Raw genomic sequence first — 17,730 nt, 5'->3', positions numbered from 1 at the left:
GCGGGCAATGGACTTTGTTAAGCAATTACTTGGAAATAAGATTAAAACATGCTCTTCTGTCTACTAGGAACTTGTAATCCACTGGAAACATGAGATTTCCACATGTGAAAAGTTAAAAAGTAAACTAGGCAGCACATAATAAATGGATAAGGAGCTCAGAGAAGAGAATAATTTGTATGGCCATTTTTCTGAGAGACTTCATAGAGAAATCGGGATTTGAGTTGGATGAGTTGGATTTGGCCAAGTAGAACGAAGGAATGAGAGATTTTATGCAACAGGTGCAAAACCAACACAATGATGGAGGTATGGAAATAAACCTACCTGACTTAAAAAAAAAAAGTTAGTAGGTAGATTGTGACTGATCTTAAATATAAAGTTGAGGAGCTTGAATGCTAATAAGCCCATGGAAGTTTTTTTTTTAATTGTGGTGAAAAGCATAAAACATAGAATCTATTCTCAACAAAATTTTAAGTGTACAGTACAGTACTGTTAACTATATGCATATTTTTACACAGCAGATCTCTAGAATGTTTTCATCTTGCATGACTCAAACTCTATACCCATTTAACAGCAACTCCAATTTCTACCTCCCCCAACCACTGGCAACCAACACTCTCTTTCTGCTTCTATGAGTCTGACTACTTTAGATACGTCATATAAGTAGAATCATGCAATATTTGTCTTTCTGGGACTGGCTTATTTCACTTAGCATAAGGACTTCAGGGTTAATCCATATTATAGCCTATGTCAAAATTTCGTTCTTTTTATTTATTTTTTTATTTTTAAAAGCACAACATGTTTATATTTTAATACACAACCGAAATACAAAACACTATAGCAAATTGATGGCAATAAAATATGGTATTTCATTTGCATTGTATGACATATGGTTAACATCCTTAGTCATAAATGAGTGCTTAGAAACCAGTAATGAAGATGTCGATATACCAAGAGGAATGGGAAAAAAAAAAAACAGAAGAAAATGAAATAACACAAGTAACTAGGAAGGATTAAGCATATATGAAGATGACTGAGCTGAACAATAACAGAATAAAAGCAATTTTTTTGTAATATCATATTACCAAAGATTAGAAATTTAACATTTGTACAGTTTTAGGAAACATACCCACGTAAACACTGGGGGACAAGATTGATGAGGTCCTGCCTATATAGTAAGGGAAAATCTAGTTTGGACTCAAAACTATAAATTTGGGATATCCTTAGTCCTAACAGTTCCAATTCATTGGAATTATTTCAACAAATTAGTTGGATAAATTTACAGTTTATATATAAACCATGTTTACTGCATAGAAAATTTGTAGCTAGTATTTGGACCCCCCCAAAAATGACTTGCATATTAGTTTGTTTATCAATACACCCAAAAGGATGTGCACAAAATTTACACAGTGAAACAAAATAGAATTTTGTTCTTTTTAAAGGCTGCATAATAATAGTCCATTATCCAATAGTCCAAAAACCCACATTTTCTTTATTCACTCATCCGTCAATGAACAGTAAGGTTGTTTCCACCTATGGGCATACCTTGGAGATTTTGCAGTTTCAGTTCCACACCACTGCAACAAAGCAAATATCACAACAAATCCAGTCACACAAATTTTTTGGTTTCCCATGCATACAGAAGTTATGTTTATACTATACTGTAGTCTATTAAGTATGCAATAGCATTATGTCTAAAAAATGTACATACCTCAATTACAAAATACTTTATTAGTAAAAAATGCTAACCATCATCTGACAATACAGGGTTGCCAAAAAGTTTCAACTTGTAAAAAATGCAGTATCTGTGAAGTGCAATAAGGTGAAGCTTAATAAAATAAGGGATGCCTGTGTGAACATGGTAGTGCAGATATCTCTTGAAATCCTGTTTTTAATTCTTCTGTATAATATCCAGAAGTGGGATGGCTGGATCATATGGTAGTTCTATTTTAATTTTTGGAGGAACTGCCATACTGATTTCATACTGGCTGTACCATTTTACATTCTCACCAACAGTGCACAAGGGTTCAAATTTCTCTACATTTTTGCCAGTACTTGTTATTTTCTGTTTGTTTTATAATGGCCATCCTAACAGGTGTGAAGTGGTCTCTCATTATGGCTTTGATTTTCATTTCCCTGATGATTAGTGATGTTGAACAATTTTTCATGTGCCTCTTGGCCATTTGTACATCTTATTTCCAGAAGTATGTGTTCAAGTCCTTTGCCCATTAGTTTAATTGTGTTATTTGATTTTTGCTATTGGGTTGTAGGAGTTCCTTATATATTTCAGATATTGAACCCTGTCAGGTATTTGGTTTGCAAATATTTTCTCCCATTCTTTAGGTTGTCTTTTCACTTGGTTGTCTGTTTTCTCTACTGTGCGGAAGTATTTAGTTTGATGTAGTCCCAGTAGTCTCTTTTTGCTTTTGTTTCCTTTGCATTTGGTGCCAAATCCAAAAAATCATCACCAAGACTGATGTCAAGGAGGTTTCTGCCTATATTTTCTTCTAGGAGTTTTATGGTTCAGGGATTACTAGTCTTTAATCCATTTGCTTATTGATATAAGTGTATTTTAAGTTGATTTATGTGTATCATGTAAGATAAGGTTCAATTTCATTCTTCTGCATGTGGATATCCAGTTTTCCTAACACCATTTGTTGAAAAAACTACCTTTTCTCCATTGTTTAGTCTTGGCACCCTTATCAAAGACCATTTGATGGTATAAGTATCAGTTTATTTCTGGGCTCTATTGTGTTCCATTGGTCTATATCTCTGTCTTTTTGCTAGTACAAAACTGTTTTGATGATTGTAGCTTTGTAATATGTTTTGAAATCAAGAAGTGTTATTCTTTCTCAAAGTTGTTTTGGTCAGGGTCCTTTTTGGTTCCATATAAATTATAGAATTATTTTTTTTTCTCTATCTGCAAAAAATTCCATTGGAATCTTGCTAAGGATTGCATTGAATCTGTAGATTGGTTTGGGCAGTATGGGCATTTTAAGAATATTAAGTCTTCCAGTCCATGAATATGGGATGTCTTTCCATTGTTTGTGTCTTCTTTAATTTCTGTCAGTAATGTTTTGTAGTGCAGGGGTCCCCAACCCCCAGGCCGCGGACAGGTACCCTGTGGGGCCTGTTAGGAACTGGGCCCCACAGCAGGAGGTGAGGGGCGGGCAAGCAAGCGAAGGTTCATCTGCTGCTCCCCATCACTCCCCATCGCTTGCATTACTGCCTGAACCAAAACCCCCCCACTATCCATGGAAAAATTGTCTTCCACGAAACTGGTCCCTGGTGCCAAAAAGGTTAGAGACCACTGTTATAGTGGACTATCTTTCCATTTATTTGTGTACTTTTTAATTTCTTGCATCAATGTCTCATAGTTTTCAGTGTACAGGTCTTTCACCTCCTTGGTTACATTTATTCCCATGTGCTTTATTCTTTTGGGTGCAATTGTAAATGGGATTGTTTTCTTAATTTCACTTTTTGATGGTTATTAGTGTATAAGAATGCAACAGTGTATTGATTTTGTATCCTGCAACTCTACTCAATTCATCTATTACTTCTAACAGTTTTCTGGTGGACTCTTTATGGTTTTATATATATGGTGTCGAGTCATCTGCAAATAGTGACCGTTTTACTTCTTCCTTTCTAATTTGGATGCCTTTTCTTTCTTTCTTTCTTTCTTTCTTCCTTCCTTTCTTTCCCTAATTGCTGTGGCTCAGACTTTCAATTCTATGTTGATTAAAAGTGGCAAAAGTGGGTATCTTTTTATTGTTTCTGATCTTAGAAAAAGAACTTTCAGCTTTTCATTGTTGAATATGATATAAGCTGTGGATTTGTCATATATGGACTTTATTATGTGGAGGTACATTCCCTCTATACCCACTTTGTTGAGGGGTTCTTTTTTAATCATAAGTGGATGTTTAATTTTGTCAAATGCTTTTTTTTACATCTATTGAGATGGTCATATGATTTCTATATTTTATTTTGTTAGTGTGTTGTATCACCTTGATTTGATGCAGAGATTTTGAATCATCCTTGCATCCCTGGGATAAATCCCACTTGATTTTGGTGTATGATACTTTTAATGTACTCTTTTTTATTGAAGTATAGTTGACTTACAATACTGTGCTTTAGGGAGGCTGTGTCTCTGTGCACCCACTTGTGCTAGCAAGGTATAGAGAGAGTGCAAAAATGGTGTTCACCAGAACCTCCATCCGCAAAGTCCCAACTCATACCTGCCCCTCCAGCAGTCACTTTAAGATTAACAAATGAATCTCCTTCACATATAGTCCAGGCACTTCTCTAACTGCTGCCTTTACACTGAGTCTCAGGAAGTGTGAGACCATGCGTGAATCACTCAAAAGGAGTATCTCAGATTTCACAGCCCCCCAGTTCCCCTGGATTGAGTCCCATTAGGTTTCCAAAGCCAGATGTTTTGGGGGCCTCATTTTTTCAGTTCAGGTATCAAGGTTTGACACAAACCCCTTGCATCTCAGGAAGTAGCTCCAGACCCATGAGAGCCCTCCCTATTGTGGGTTGCTTAATGGAGGTGGGTTTTTTGGTGAAACCACATGTCTACCTCTCCTACCTATTTAAATGTACCTCTTTTATCCTATGTCTTGGAGGAGCTATTTAGCTAGTTCTTTTTCAGTGGTAATTGTTTTGTATGTAACAGTAGATTTGGTGTGTCCGTGGGAGGAGATGCCATCTTGGACTGCCCCCCAATTGCTAGTTTTTCCAAGGACTTTTGCATATATATTCATCAGAGATATTGGCCAGTGATTTTATTTTCTTGTAGTGTCTTTATTTGGCTTTGGTATCAGGGTAATGCTGGCCTCATAAAATGAGTTTGGAAGTATTCCCTTCTCTTCAGTTTTTTGGAAGAGTTTCAGAAGGATTTACGTTAATTCTTTTTGTAATGTTTGGTAGACTTCTCTAGTGAAGTCATCTGGTCCTAGACTTTTATTTACTAGGAGTTTTTGATTACTGATTCAATCTCCTTGTTAGTTATAGATCTGTTCATATTTTCTGTTTCTTCATGATTCAGTTTTGGTAGGTTGTATGTTTCTAGGAATTTTATCTATTTCTTCTAGGTTATCCAGTTTGTTGCTGATATAAGTCTCTTGTGATCCTTTTTATTTCTGTGTCATTAGTTCTAATTTGCCTTGTTTCATTCTGATTTTATTTGAACCTTATCTTACTTTTCCTTAGTCTAGCTAAAGACGTCAATTTTATTGATCTTTTCAAAGAATCAACTTCTAGTTTTGTTGATTTTTTTCTGTTGTTTTTCTACTCTTAATTCATTTATTTCTCTTCTAATATTCATTATTTTATTTCTTCTGTTAACTTTGGACTTAATTTGTTCTCCTTTTTCTAGTTCCTTGAGGTGTAATGTTAGGTAATTTATTTGAGATCTTTCTCCTTTTATAATGTAGATGTTTACCACCATAAAATTCCCTGTTAGTATTGCTTTTGCTGCATCCCATAAATTTTGGTATGTTGTGTTTTCATTTTTATTTGTCTCAAGATATTTTCTAATTTCCATTTTGATTTTGTCTTTGGTTCTTCAGAAGTGTGTTGTTTAATTTTCACCTAGTTGTGAACTTTTCACTTTTCCTTCTACTATTGATTTCTAGTTTGATTCCATTGAGGTTAGAAAAGATAGTTGGTATGATTTCAATCTTATTATATATTTTAAAAACTCGCTTTGTGACCTAATATGTGAGCTATGCTGGAGAATGTTTTGTGTGTGCTTGAAAAGAATGTGTATTCTGCTGCTTTGTTCTGTATATGTCTATTAGGTCAATTTGCTCAATGCCATTGTTCAGATCCTCTGTTCCCTTATTGATCTTCTATCTGGTTGTTGTATCAATTATTGAAAGTAGGGTATTGAAATCTCTTGCATTTATTGTGTTGCTCTCTCTGTATTCTGTCAGTTTTTGCTTAATGTATTTGGGTACTCTGATATTGTGTACATATTTATGAATAATAGTTATATTTTCTGGCAAATTAATGAAGAAAGTTATCATTGGTCAATGTCCTTATTTGTTTCTTGAGATAGTTTTGACTTAGTCTGTTTTATCTGATGTAAGTATGACACCCCTGCTCTCTTTAGGTTATCATTTGCATGGAGTATCTTTTCCATCCTTTCACTTTCATCCTATGTGTGTCCTTAAATCTAAATTTAGTCTCTCATAGATACAACTATGGATTTTTTTTTTATTCAGCCACTTTAAATCTTGATTGCAGACTTTAATCCATTTACAGTTAAAGTAATTACTGATCAGGAAGGACTTACTATAGTCATTTTGTTAATTGTTATTGCTTTCTGTCTTGTAACTTCTTTGTCCCTCTTACATTTCTTGCTATTTTCCTTTATGTTTCATTGATTTTTTTTTTTTTTGCAGTGACATGCTTTGATTCCTTCCTGATTTCCTTTTGTGTATCTTTTATAAGTATTTTCTTTGTGATTACCATGGAGCTTACATAAAACATCCTATGGTTATAATGCTCTATTTTAAGCTGATAACAACTTAACTTCAGTTGCATACAAGAGCTCTATTCTTTTTCTCTGTGGAAGATATTGAGAGGAGTGAGATGATGAAAGAGATGTTTTAGGAAGAATAATAATAGTAAATTATTGTTATGAATTTGGTGAATGCATAGGGAAGATAAGCAAAATACCAGTTCAGAAACTGTTGCAAACACTAATCAATGTACAGTGAATAAGAAGAAGGAAATAATATTTATTGAGTCTCTGTTATATTCCAGGTACCATTTTATTTGTTGTAACAAATAAAATTTATTACCTTATGATGCTTATGATAACATGATTCTACAGATAAGGATACTAAGGTCATGTCCCTAGTAAGCTTCAGAGCTGGAATTCAAACTCAATTTCAGATTTTATACATTTTACATTAAAAATTTTTATGTGTTTCCATTATATATATCATACAGGGTGAAGTAAGTCAGAAAGAGAAAAACAAATATCATATATTAACGCATATATGTGGAATCTAGAAAAATGGTACAGACGAACCTGTTTGCAAGGCAGAAATAAAGACACAGACGTAGAGAACAAACGTACAGACACCAAGTGGGGAAAGAAGGGGTGGGATGAATTGGGAGTTTGGGATTGATATATCCACACTAATACGTATAAAATAGATAACTATTGAGAACCTGCTGTATAGCACAGGGAACTTTACTTAATGTTCTGTGGTGACGTAAATGGGAAGGAAATCCAAAAACGAAGGGATATATGTATACATATAGCTGATTCACTTCGCTGTACAGCAGAAACTAACACAACATTGTAAAGCAACCATACCCCCCCAAAAAAATGAAAATATTTAAAAACTCAAAAAAATTTGTTGTGTGTTTAACATGATAAATATGAAACATGTACACAGTTTTAAAAATAATAATAAAACAAACCCTATTATTGGTAAGAAATAGATCATTGGAATCCCCTTGTGCATCCCTCACTAATCATATCTGTCTCTTCCCTTCTGGCATTAACAGTTAACCATTCTCTTGTTTTCGTCATACTTTTACCATCTATGTATATACTGATAATATTTGTAATTTTTCTTGTTTTTGAAATTCATATAAATAAAATCATACTACAGTAAGTCCCCTACATACGACCCTTCAAGTTGCAAACTTTCAAAGATGCGAAATGTGCATTCGCATGTCCAGTCACGTAAGTTAGTTCATGTGTCTGGTGTACATTTTCACGTGCTTGTGTCCTCTACAAGTGGTTGTGCTTTTGTATACTGTACAGTACTGTATAGAGTACAGTAGTCCACTATCTTTATTTCAAGCCCAGGAAGTCCGGAAGCAAGCATAAAAGCAGCAGTGATATATATAGCCGATTGTGTTAGTTGGGTATCTAGGCTAAGTTCATTGGACTTAGGAACAAATTGGACGCACGAACGTGCTCTCGGAACGGAACTCATTCGTATATAGGGGACTTACTGTATATACATTCTTCAGTTACTTTCTTCTTTCACTCAATCTTATCTTTTCAGCTCATTCTAGGTTGATCCATATTATTACAGCATGTTCATTTTCACTGTATAGTAATGCACTGTATAGATAATACTACACTTTTTTAACTGATAGAACTGTTGATAGATATCCTTTCTTGTGGGTATCTTTTAGTTTTCATAATCTTTCATGTATGCTTGTAAAGACTGTGTAAACTCCAATTTGGGGATTCAGTTTTCTATATATGGCCATTAGATCAAGTTTATTAATTTTGCTATTTAAGTTTTTTCTGTTCCTACTGATTTTATCTGCTTGACCTACTAATTTCTGGCAGAGATGTGTTAAAATTTCCTCTCTAATAGTGGATTTATCAATTTATCCTTATCAGTTTTTAATGTATGTATTTAAAAGTTGTGTTACTAAATGCATAAAAGTTGTCTTTTCTCTTCCCAGTGACCATAGCCTTTTATCATTATTGAGTGACCCTCTTAATGCTAATAATCTGTTTTACCTTAAAGTCTATTAGATCTAACATTAATATAATTACTCCAGCTATTTTGAGGCTGGTAAATCACTTGCATATCTCTTCCCATTCTTTGAAATTTCATTTTCCTCGTTTTTATGTTTTGGATGTGTTTCATGTAAACAGCATATAACTAGTTTTTTTCCCCCTTAATATGGCTTTTATTCTTTTAAGATTATAAGGTAGTCTTGGAAGAGAAAGGAAAAAGGAACCTGGGCTTATTAGCCTCCCTGAAATGGTTATTTTTGGTTTTTAGTCAGGGTGCCACTTCCCTAGGGTAAATAGCTGCAGTGAGGGAATAGCAGAATCTAGTTCTCTTAGATAACTCACCCCTCTTCCGGTTACACCCTGGGTATGGAGCTAAGCCAGTTTCTTAAACATATGCTCCAACCTAAAATTGTACCTTTATTAATGCCTTTTGAGACCTTGCAATTGTTGATAAGTTTTTGTTGTGTGCTTATTTTTAGCTACATGTTTTATTAACCTATCATAATTCAATACAAAATTATTTTCACATATTACAAAATTTCTGATCCTCCCAGAAAAGATTTTGCTTCTTCATCTAAGTCCCCTTTTTCACTTTGCTTATACTTCTATTTCTGTTATAACTCATATTCTGATTTTTATTTTAAATTGCCTTCTCCCATAATAAATTATGAATTCATTGAGAACAGGGACTGTGTCTCATTTATATTTGTATACTCCAGGCCTCATGTTGTGCTTTTTACTGGACCTTACACATAGTAGAAAATTAATAAAATGTCAGATGAAAAAACTGAATGAACACATGAATTAAATAACTAAACATTAGCTATCCTGTGGTGGAATTTAAATATCACAGCATTCTGATTCTGACCTTCAGTCTAAACATTTAAAAACCTATTACTTAGAGTTCTACAAGAGCATTTTGGATATTAAGATTTAGAAGTCATTGTATCCGTTAGGATTCTTTCAGTTGTAAGTAATGGAAACTCAACTAAAATATGATTGTACAAATATATGAGAAGTTTAGGAATTCAAACACAACTATACCCAGGACCCCCCAAAACATCATAAGAACCCAATCACTCCATTTGTTAATTCATTGATTTCATTCTCAGGTTCTCTCCCCTTCATAGTTTCCTTCTGTTTAGGTTTACATCATCCTTAATGCTATCCTGTCTTCCCAGTTGTTCCACTGTAGTCCAAAATTTTCTTTAGTTGGACTAACTTGGGTTTCTGGCTCATTACTGAACCAACCACTGTTTCTAGGGATGTAGAATATGCTGACTTAGGTCCCTGTCACATATCCACCCTTAAATTTAGTCAGGGGTAGAGTCACCTCCCCTCAAACCACATGGGGAAAGACTGTTTCCTGAAGGAAAATTAGGATGTTTTTGCCTAAAAAAAGAATATATGTTGGACTTGCATAGAACAGTATACTCTCATTTCAATAATCCATCTCTTCCTATTAAAAGTAAGAAAGCTGCGCAAAACAGCTAGGTTATTGCCTAAACTGATGCAGTTTCTTGAATGGTGCTTATGTACAGAATAATAATATATTACAGACTTTTAAACCGATGAAGAGTTTTTCATTTTTTGATTGTGTTAGAACATAGCAATGATAGACCAAGATATATCATGAAGGAAAGATTCTCATGCAGTTTTGTCACTCTGCTCCATTCCAAACTAAAGATCAGTCACATGGGTAGGTCTGCTATTTGGCATAGTTATTTGTTACAGTTAAAAATTAGATAAAACCATTTAATGGTTATAGACTTACTAAGAGCAATAATGCAAAGGTAGTTTTTTAAAAGAGATTTACTTAAAACTTTGACACATTGCATAGTTAGGGGAACAAAACAAAATGAAAAATGTTGCCATGTTGAATAGATGATATACAGTGTTTTCTGAAATAGGAAGGTTTTTGTTTTAGTTACTTGGATGAATTGTTATTCAAAGAGCATTTGAGGACTTCCCTGGTGGTCTAATGGTTAGGACACCGCATTTCCACTGTAGTGGGTGCAGGTTCAATACCTAGTCGGGGAACTAAGGTCCCACATGCTGCATGACACAGCCAAAAAAAAAGTAAATTAAAAAAAAAAAGAGTATTTGGTTTTTAACAACATGCATTTAGATTAACAAAAGTTTTCTTTTAATCTTGAAATTCCTAATCATGTTCAGATTGTTACTTTCTTCTGCAAATTTTCCTCTCTTTTCACTAGCCTGCATCAAGAAAGGAAGTAAGTTGAACATTTCATATGAATAATGTGTTCCAGAGTTTGCTAGTCTCTTAACAGATATTAAAACACTATATATCTTCTCCATCTGTTTTCAGACTTTGTGGACACTCTATTATCTTTTTATTGTACTAGTATAAGATTAACAATCGGGCCTATTGCTTTAAATTTAGGAGTACATTTTATGAAAAGGTGTCCATATGGAGCAGATTATGTGAACATTAACATACTGTTTAAAAATAAGTTTATCATATGTTTTCCACCTTTTTGGATGGCAGGCAGTTTTCTGCTTATCTATCCTCCCATCCCATTTTGATAACTTCCTAATGGGAAATGAATGGTACCAAATAGTATTGTACATCTGAGATTAATGCCTATTGAAAATATATTAATTGAGCTAAAAATTTTATTGTGTGTCCTTATATTGCTTTACAGGGGCTCATTGGAAATAGAGGGCCTCCTGGACCTCCTGGTCTCAAAGGAACTCAGGTATGAAGAAAATAAATATCCAGTAAGCAATTTTTTAATTCAGATTTTCCTTTTTTATTTTTTATGGGACTTTAGTTTTTGCTCAAAGAAAACTTTGCATTAGTATGGACAATTTTTGCCATCAAGGATTTCAAGTTACCATTTTATATTAGCAGTTATGGAATGGAATTTGGAATCATTTTAATGTTCTGAATTCATTAAGTGATTTATGTAGTGGTGTCCATGGAATGTCTGAAGAATCTGAGTCTAGAATCTCACTTATATGTACCAGAATTTATATTTAACATTTGTGTCTATTTTATATTTCTAACCCATATATTATATTTTAATTGAATTATGGACTGAGCAAAATGTTTTTAATTAAATAAAATAGAATATAGGATTTCTAAAGAGGTCTGTAAATGTTGTTCAGATGTGGTAAATATGAACTATTTAAAGGTAAAAAATCAGTATGTTTAGAAAATATGTCAATAAATAGAATAAACACATTTATTACTTTTTAATTCTCTTAGAGAATAAAGTATAAAAATTATTTGTTTTAAGTTTCTCTATTCTCTATCCACCCATACAGTGTTTAATCCTTAGAAGAATGCACAACATTTTATATTTTATGACATTATAACTGATTTGATCCCGAAAATATTGGATCTGTAAATTAGACAAAAAGAAACTCTAGACATTAAGCTCCATTTGGGTAGGATCTGATATACCTTTATCTCTAAGGCTTAAGACAGAACTGAGACTCAAAAACATATTTGCTGAATGAATTAAGTATCAGAATGTGCCAAGAGCAAACATGTTCTGTACTAATAATTTTTTAACATACCAATGTGTATTGATTTTCATATATTAAGAACTTAATTGAGTTTCTCTCTATGTCAGAGATATTGAGCCCAAGAAGGTAAAGGCTGTCCATAATTCACAATCTCAGTGATTCCTAATCCTGATTTTTGTGATGCCCTAATAGCTTTCACTCTTAGCCACCCTCAATTTTCTATATTTAACTTATATCATCTACCAATTGAAAAATAACCCAGTAGTACAATACATATCCCCCTTAATGTAGATATGAGGTTGTCACACAAAAAATTTAAACATTATGGGGTGATATAGTTCTAAAATACAAGAAAATCACAGTTATTATTTTCATTACATCTCAGAAAGAGCTTCAGATTTCAGAATAACTGGAATAAGGTTTACATTTTTTTTTTTTTTGGTTTTTTTTTTTTAAGAGAAAGTCTTATTTATTTATTTATTTATGGCTGTGTTGGGTCTCCATTTCTGTGCAAGGGCTTTCTCTAGTTGCGGCAAGTCGGGGCCACTCTTCATCGCGGTGCGCGGGCCTCCCACCATCGCGGCCTCTCTTGTTGCGGAGCACAAGCTCCAGACGCGCAGGCTCAGCAATTGTGGCTCACGGGCCCAGCCGCTCCACGGCACGTGGGATCCTCCCAGACCAGGGCTCGAACCCGTGTCTCCTACATTGGCAGGCTGATTCTCAACCACTGCGCCACCAGGGAAGCCCAGGTTTACATTTTTAAATACTTATATCAGGCCATGACATGTTCTGATCTTTTTTAAGGGAGAAGAAGGACTAATTGGATCCTTTGGAGAACTGGGGCCAAGAGTAGGTATCATATAAATAATTTTCGAAGTGTGCTTCTCTTAAAGCAACTGTTTTGTAAATGTTTTTTAATGGCACCAAATTTTAAGTTATAGCAAAGAGCCAAGATTATAACAAACTATAGCCATACAATCCCCCCAAATAAAATAGACCTATAACTAAAATTTTCCAGAGATATTTTAAATGATATTTTGCCTATTACATATTTACTTATTCCTTCAGTTCCTTCAGTCTTACGGTCTTAGTAATTTGTACAAGTTATTTATAAAGTTTCTCAAAAAGTAATATGAAGCTAAATACATTAACCATTTTAGTAATATTTTGGAAATTTCTGTTTTCTGAGTTTGTCAGTAAAATTATGGAAAGCAAATAAGACGTATTTTCTGTCCAACTTCTTTTTTCAGATAATATTCTGTGGTAATACATGAATTTCTTATTTTCAAGTTCTGAAAATGAATTTTTTAAGAATTTGGGGATGCATGACAAAAGTTTACAATATCATGAAGTAATTAAGGTGTGTGCAACACATTTTAAGAAGCATTATTAGACTCACATGAAATACATCTCATTCTTTACTTGAGGACATCATATTGTACAGGTTCTTACAGTATTTTTACATTTAAAGAGACAGTAATTCTTTCTTTTGCACCTTTACATAACTAGCACATATACTGCCACTCTCTTATTGAAAGAAAAAGAAAAGTTGTTTTTGTTTTTGTTTTTTTCATTTTTTGTGAGGTGAGTTATATAACAGAAAGACCATTGTTACTTGTGCTCCAGTATAATTGGTCTTATTTAAAATTTACTTCCCTAGAAAACAGGAAAACCATGTTCACCTCTTGCCTTCTCAGTCATAATATTTGTTATTAATTGTTGCTACTATTGGTTGAATATTAATTTAGGCCTAGTGTTGCTCTAAGTTTGTCTCAGGAATCTTCCCTAATCTGAAACCAACCCTGCAAGATATTGACTGCATTTTTAGATTTAAAATAATAAGGCTTTAATATTATATGCTTAAGCATAACATGCTCAAGATAACCATAATATGACAGAACTTAAACAGGACCAAAAGCGATGGTTCCAATACTGATGCTCTGAATCGCTTGATTTCAAAGAGATTATAAATATGCCAATGCCTGATACCAGAGCAATTCTTTCCATAATGTAGATAGTGATGTATAACTATTTCTTAATATACTGCAGTGCCTGAGTATTACATTATTAAAGATGAAAGAAATATTCCTGCTAAGGCTTTTTCCAGACAGTGTGAATAAAATGTATTATTAATTATTTTGTAAATATCAAAGTCCTGTAATGATTTAGACTCTTAACTACATTTCTTCTTTTATATCTGCAAATTGATTAGAGAGCAATTGATATTTAACAATAATAGGATAATTTTTTATCCTTTGCTCTATTTTGTGCTTGGTAGGGAACCACTAGACAATTTCAAGCAAGGCAGAGACCAAAATTAGAACAACTTTTTGGGTGGAAATCCTAAATATAATTTTAAGTTGCTAAAGTTTTTGTATGTAGTCAAAACAGAATGGGAGCCAGAGGGTTGTTTTGTTTTGCTTTATTTTATTTTAAGAAAGAAGAATATGCGAGTACTTGTTAATGAATAGGAGTAATAAAATCCAAATATATAATGCCTAGTAGATATTATAAACTAGTATTCTTTTTAGCAATCCCCCCACACACTTTTTCTACTCCTGGAACACATTGGTTGAGGTATAGTGATCTCCTTAATCAAATCTTGCGTAATCAGACATCAGTTTTTTGATATTAGAAACCACCTACTGTAGATTACTCCAGGATATTGGACTTTCTCTCCTTCAGGGATCTTATCCTCTACTCTCTTCAGCTACTTACTGCTATGGTGAAACCCTTGACCTTGTCATTACCAGTAAGAGCAACCTCTTCATTTTCAATTTTAAACTTCTCATTCCCCAACCATCATCCCCTTTCTTTCTGGTGCATTCTTTCTTGTAACCCAATCCAACAGTCCCAATAGAAATTTCAATTCATTGATTCTAATGCCATTCCATTACTCCTTATCTCTCTCATCACCACATATCCCTACTCATCATGCTTAAAACATTGTAATTATCCCTTTGATAACATTCTGAATTCTATTTCCATACCCATTTACTTTCACATTTTTAAATCATTATTTTATACTTTCTCCTGAACTCCATTTACTTCTATTAGCCCTTTACCTCTCATCTTAGTTCCCTGAGAAGATTGAAGTAATCAGAAGAGAGCTTTCACAAGTTTCTACCGTCACTTCTATCCCACCTCCCTGTATCTATGCCATTTACTGTGCCTTCTCTCTTGTTATTGTGGATGAACAGGCCATTTTTCTAGGTGAGGTCAAAACTTCCACTCGTTCACTACATACTACATCGTCTTGCCTACTGAAGAACATTGATCCAGCAATCTTCCCCACTCTCTCCTGCATCTTAATTTTGTTCTCTTTAATGGATCAATCCTATCAGCATATAAACATACTATTATTTCTTCTGGCTTAAAAACAAAAACAAAATTTGTATTGACTCCAGTTTTCCTTCCAGGTTTTGCTTTTCTCTCCTTCCCTTTTCAGGAAGACTTCTCAAAAGTATTGGATTTACATGCTTTTTCCAATTATTCTCCTCACCCCATCTGCTGAAACCATTCTTGTCCCCGCCACTCTGAAACAGTTGATATTATGAAGGTCATTAATGACCTCCATGCTGCTGAATTCAGTGATCATTTCTCAGTCTTCATATTACTCAATATTTATATCCCTCAATATTTATATCCCTCAGATTTGACAAGATCACTCTCCTCCTGGAAAAACTTTCTTCACTTGTATTACCTTCCTCCTAGTTCTCTGGCAGCAGATTTGCATATTTTCCTCATTTCTTCAAATTCTAAATTTTAGAGTTCCCCAGGGCTTGGTTTGCTATCTACACTCACTGCCTAGATGAGCTGGTCCATTCTTATGGCTTTAAATGCCATCAAAATGCTGGTGATTTCCAAAATTATATGTTCAGATCAGAACCTTCTACCCCTAAGCTCTGCTCTTGTATTAACTACCACAAGATCTCTCCACTTAGCTGTCTAACAAGATTATCAAACTGAAATGTCCAAAGCTAAACTTTCAATTTACCCTTCAAACCTGTTCTCCCACAGTCTACCTCATTTCATTTGGCCCCTTAGTCAGATTAAAGCTGAATGAACTCATTCTTGAGTTCATTCTTGACTCTTCTCTTTCTTTCACATTCCACACATGACCCATCAGCAATTCCTGGAAGCTCTGCTTTCAAACTATATACAGAATCTTACCACTTCTCACAGCCTCCTCTGTTCCCACCCTGATAATGTCACTGTCGTCTCTCACTTGGATTATTGCAGTAGACTCCTCTCTGGACTCCCTGCTTCTGCTCTTACATCAGAGTGATCCTGTTAAAACATAGATCCTGGTGCTTCTCTTCTCAAAGCCTGCTAAGAGTTAAAGCCACTCAGAGTTAAAGCCAAAGCCCTTACTGTAACCTGCCAGGCCTTTCATGACCTGGCTTCATATCCCCCATTCCCTTCTCATCCCTCATCTTCTTACTCATCTCCTCTCTTACTCTCTCCAGCTGCATTGACTCTTCATCGTTTCTCCAACACACAGGCACATTCTTGCCTCAGGGCCTTTACACATGCTCTTCGCCTCTGCTTGGAATGCTCTTCCTTCAAATATCCATGTAACTTGTGCCTTTTTAAAAGTCTTTACTCAGTTGCCACCCTCTCAGTGAGGTCTTTTTTGGCAGTCTTACCAAAAATTTTAACAAAACTACCACAACAGTTTATATCTCCCTTCCTGCTTAATTTGATGTTCTTCAAATTTACCACTACCTAACATACTATGTATTTTACTTATTTTTTTAAATTATCTTATCCTAGAACTGTGCATGGCAAGTAGACAGTCAAACATGGTAGAATGAATGGCTAATGAGTTTGATAAAATGCATTTATCTAATAATTTTGAAGTGTTTCATCTCATAGGATAGTCTGAATTTCATAAATTAGGAAACTTTCAAAAATAAGAATGATTAAACATATCTTTTTTTTTCCTGTTCTCTTCTAGGGAAAACCAGGTCCAAAGGGGTATGCAGGTGAATCAGGACCAGAAGGCTTGAAGGTAAAGCAACTGACTTTATTACCAGTTACAAAGTATAATTTTCAAAAAGATAAAGTTATGACTTTCATAACAATATAAAATAAACACATGTCAAAGATTTTATTCAACTCATTAATTGAAGGAACCAGTCATATGTTAAAACTTGTTCAAATATTGAGTAGCATTTGAAATGCTATATGTCTTTATATCTATATCTGTATCTGTATATACGTCTATAAATATCTATGACTATAACTATGTCTATGTAATTGGATATACATTTTAGTAAAGGAATGTTCAGATGTGTAGTTAGATACAGGACAATAAACCATAACTTTGAGGGCTGTCTATTCCACTGGACAGAAATCTACAAGTTACTATAACTTCACTTAAAAATTTTATATGTGTGTGTGTGTGTGTGTGTGTGTGTGTGTGTGTGTGTGTATTTTCACGAAGTCTGGGTCCTTTAATCAATAATATACAGTAAGTCTAAGAAAGCACATACCCTGCATAATCATTGGGTGTTCTTCATACTTTTATGACATTGAAAAAATGTGTTACCTACTTTCTTGCTTTGTTTTCAAGTACTGTATGATTTTTTTGTAACACCAACAAATATAAAGTAGGGCAGTGGTTTTATATGTACAGCACTAAGGTCTGAAAGAAACTTATAAGAATTGGTGATTTGTACAAATTTAAAATTCAATGAAAAATTGAATTGCATCATAGATTTATTGCT

At 34.0% G+C, this 17,730-nt stretch overlaps 1 protein-coding gene across 7 annotated transcripts in view; it reads left to right on the top strand.

Moving 5' to 3' along the window:
- Positions 1-17,730, top strand: part of COL24A1 (collagen type XXIV alpha 1 chain) — a 389,632-nt gene that overhangs the window by 158,898 nt on the left and 213,004 nt on the right. For all 7 annotated transcript variants that reach the window (XM_057550626.1, XM_057550622.1, XM_057550627.1 and 4 more), the window contains 3 exons: positions 11,170-11,223; positions 12,803-12,847; positions 16,959-17,012. In XM_057550626.1, coding sequence (XP_057406609.1) covers positions 11,170-11,223; positions 12,803-12,847; positions 16,959-17,012 — 153 coding nt within the window. The remainder of the gene's footprint in view (positions 1-11,169; positions 11,224-12,802; positions 12,848-16,958; positions 17,013-17,730) is intronic.

The sequence above is a fragment of the Balaenoptera acutorostrata genome, chromosome 1 (genome assembly GCF_949987535.1).
Source record: "Balaenoptera acutorostrata chromosome 1, mBalAcu1.1, whole genome shotgun sequence".
In the NCBI taxonomy this organism is placed as follows: domain Eukaryota; kingdom Metazoa; phylum Chordata; class Mammalia; order Artiodactyla; family Balaenopteridae; genus Balaenoptera; species Balaenoptera acutorostrata.
Note: the sequence above shows the minus strand (reverse complement) of the source record. Positions and strands in the feature narration are given on the sequence as shown.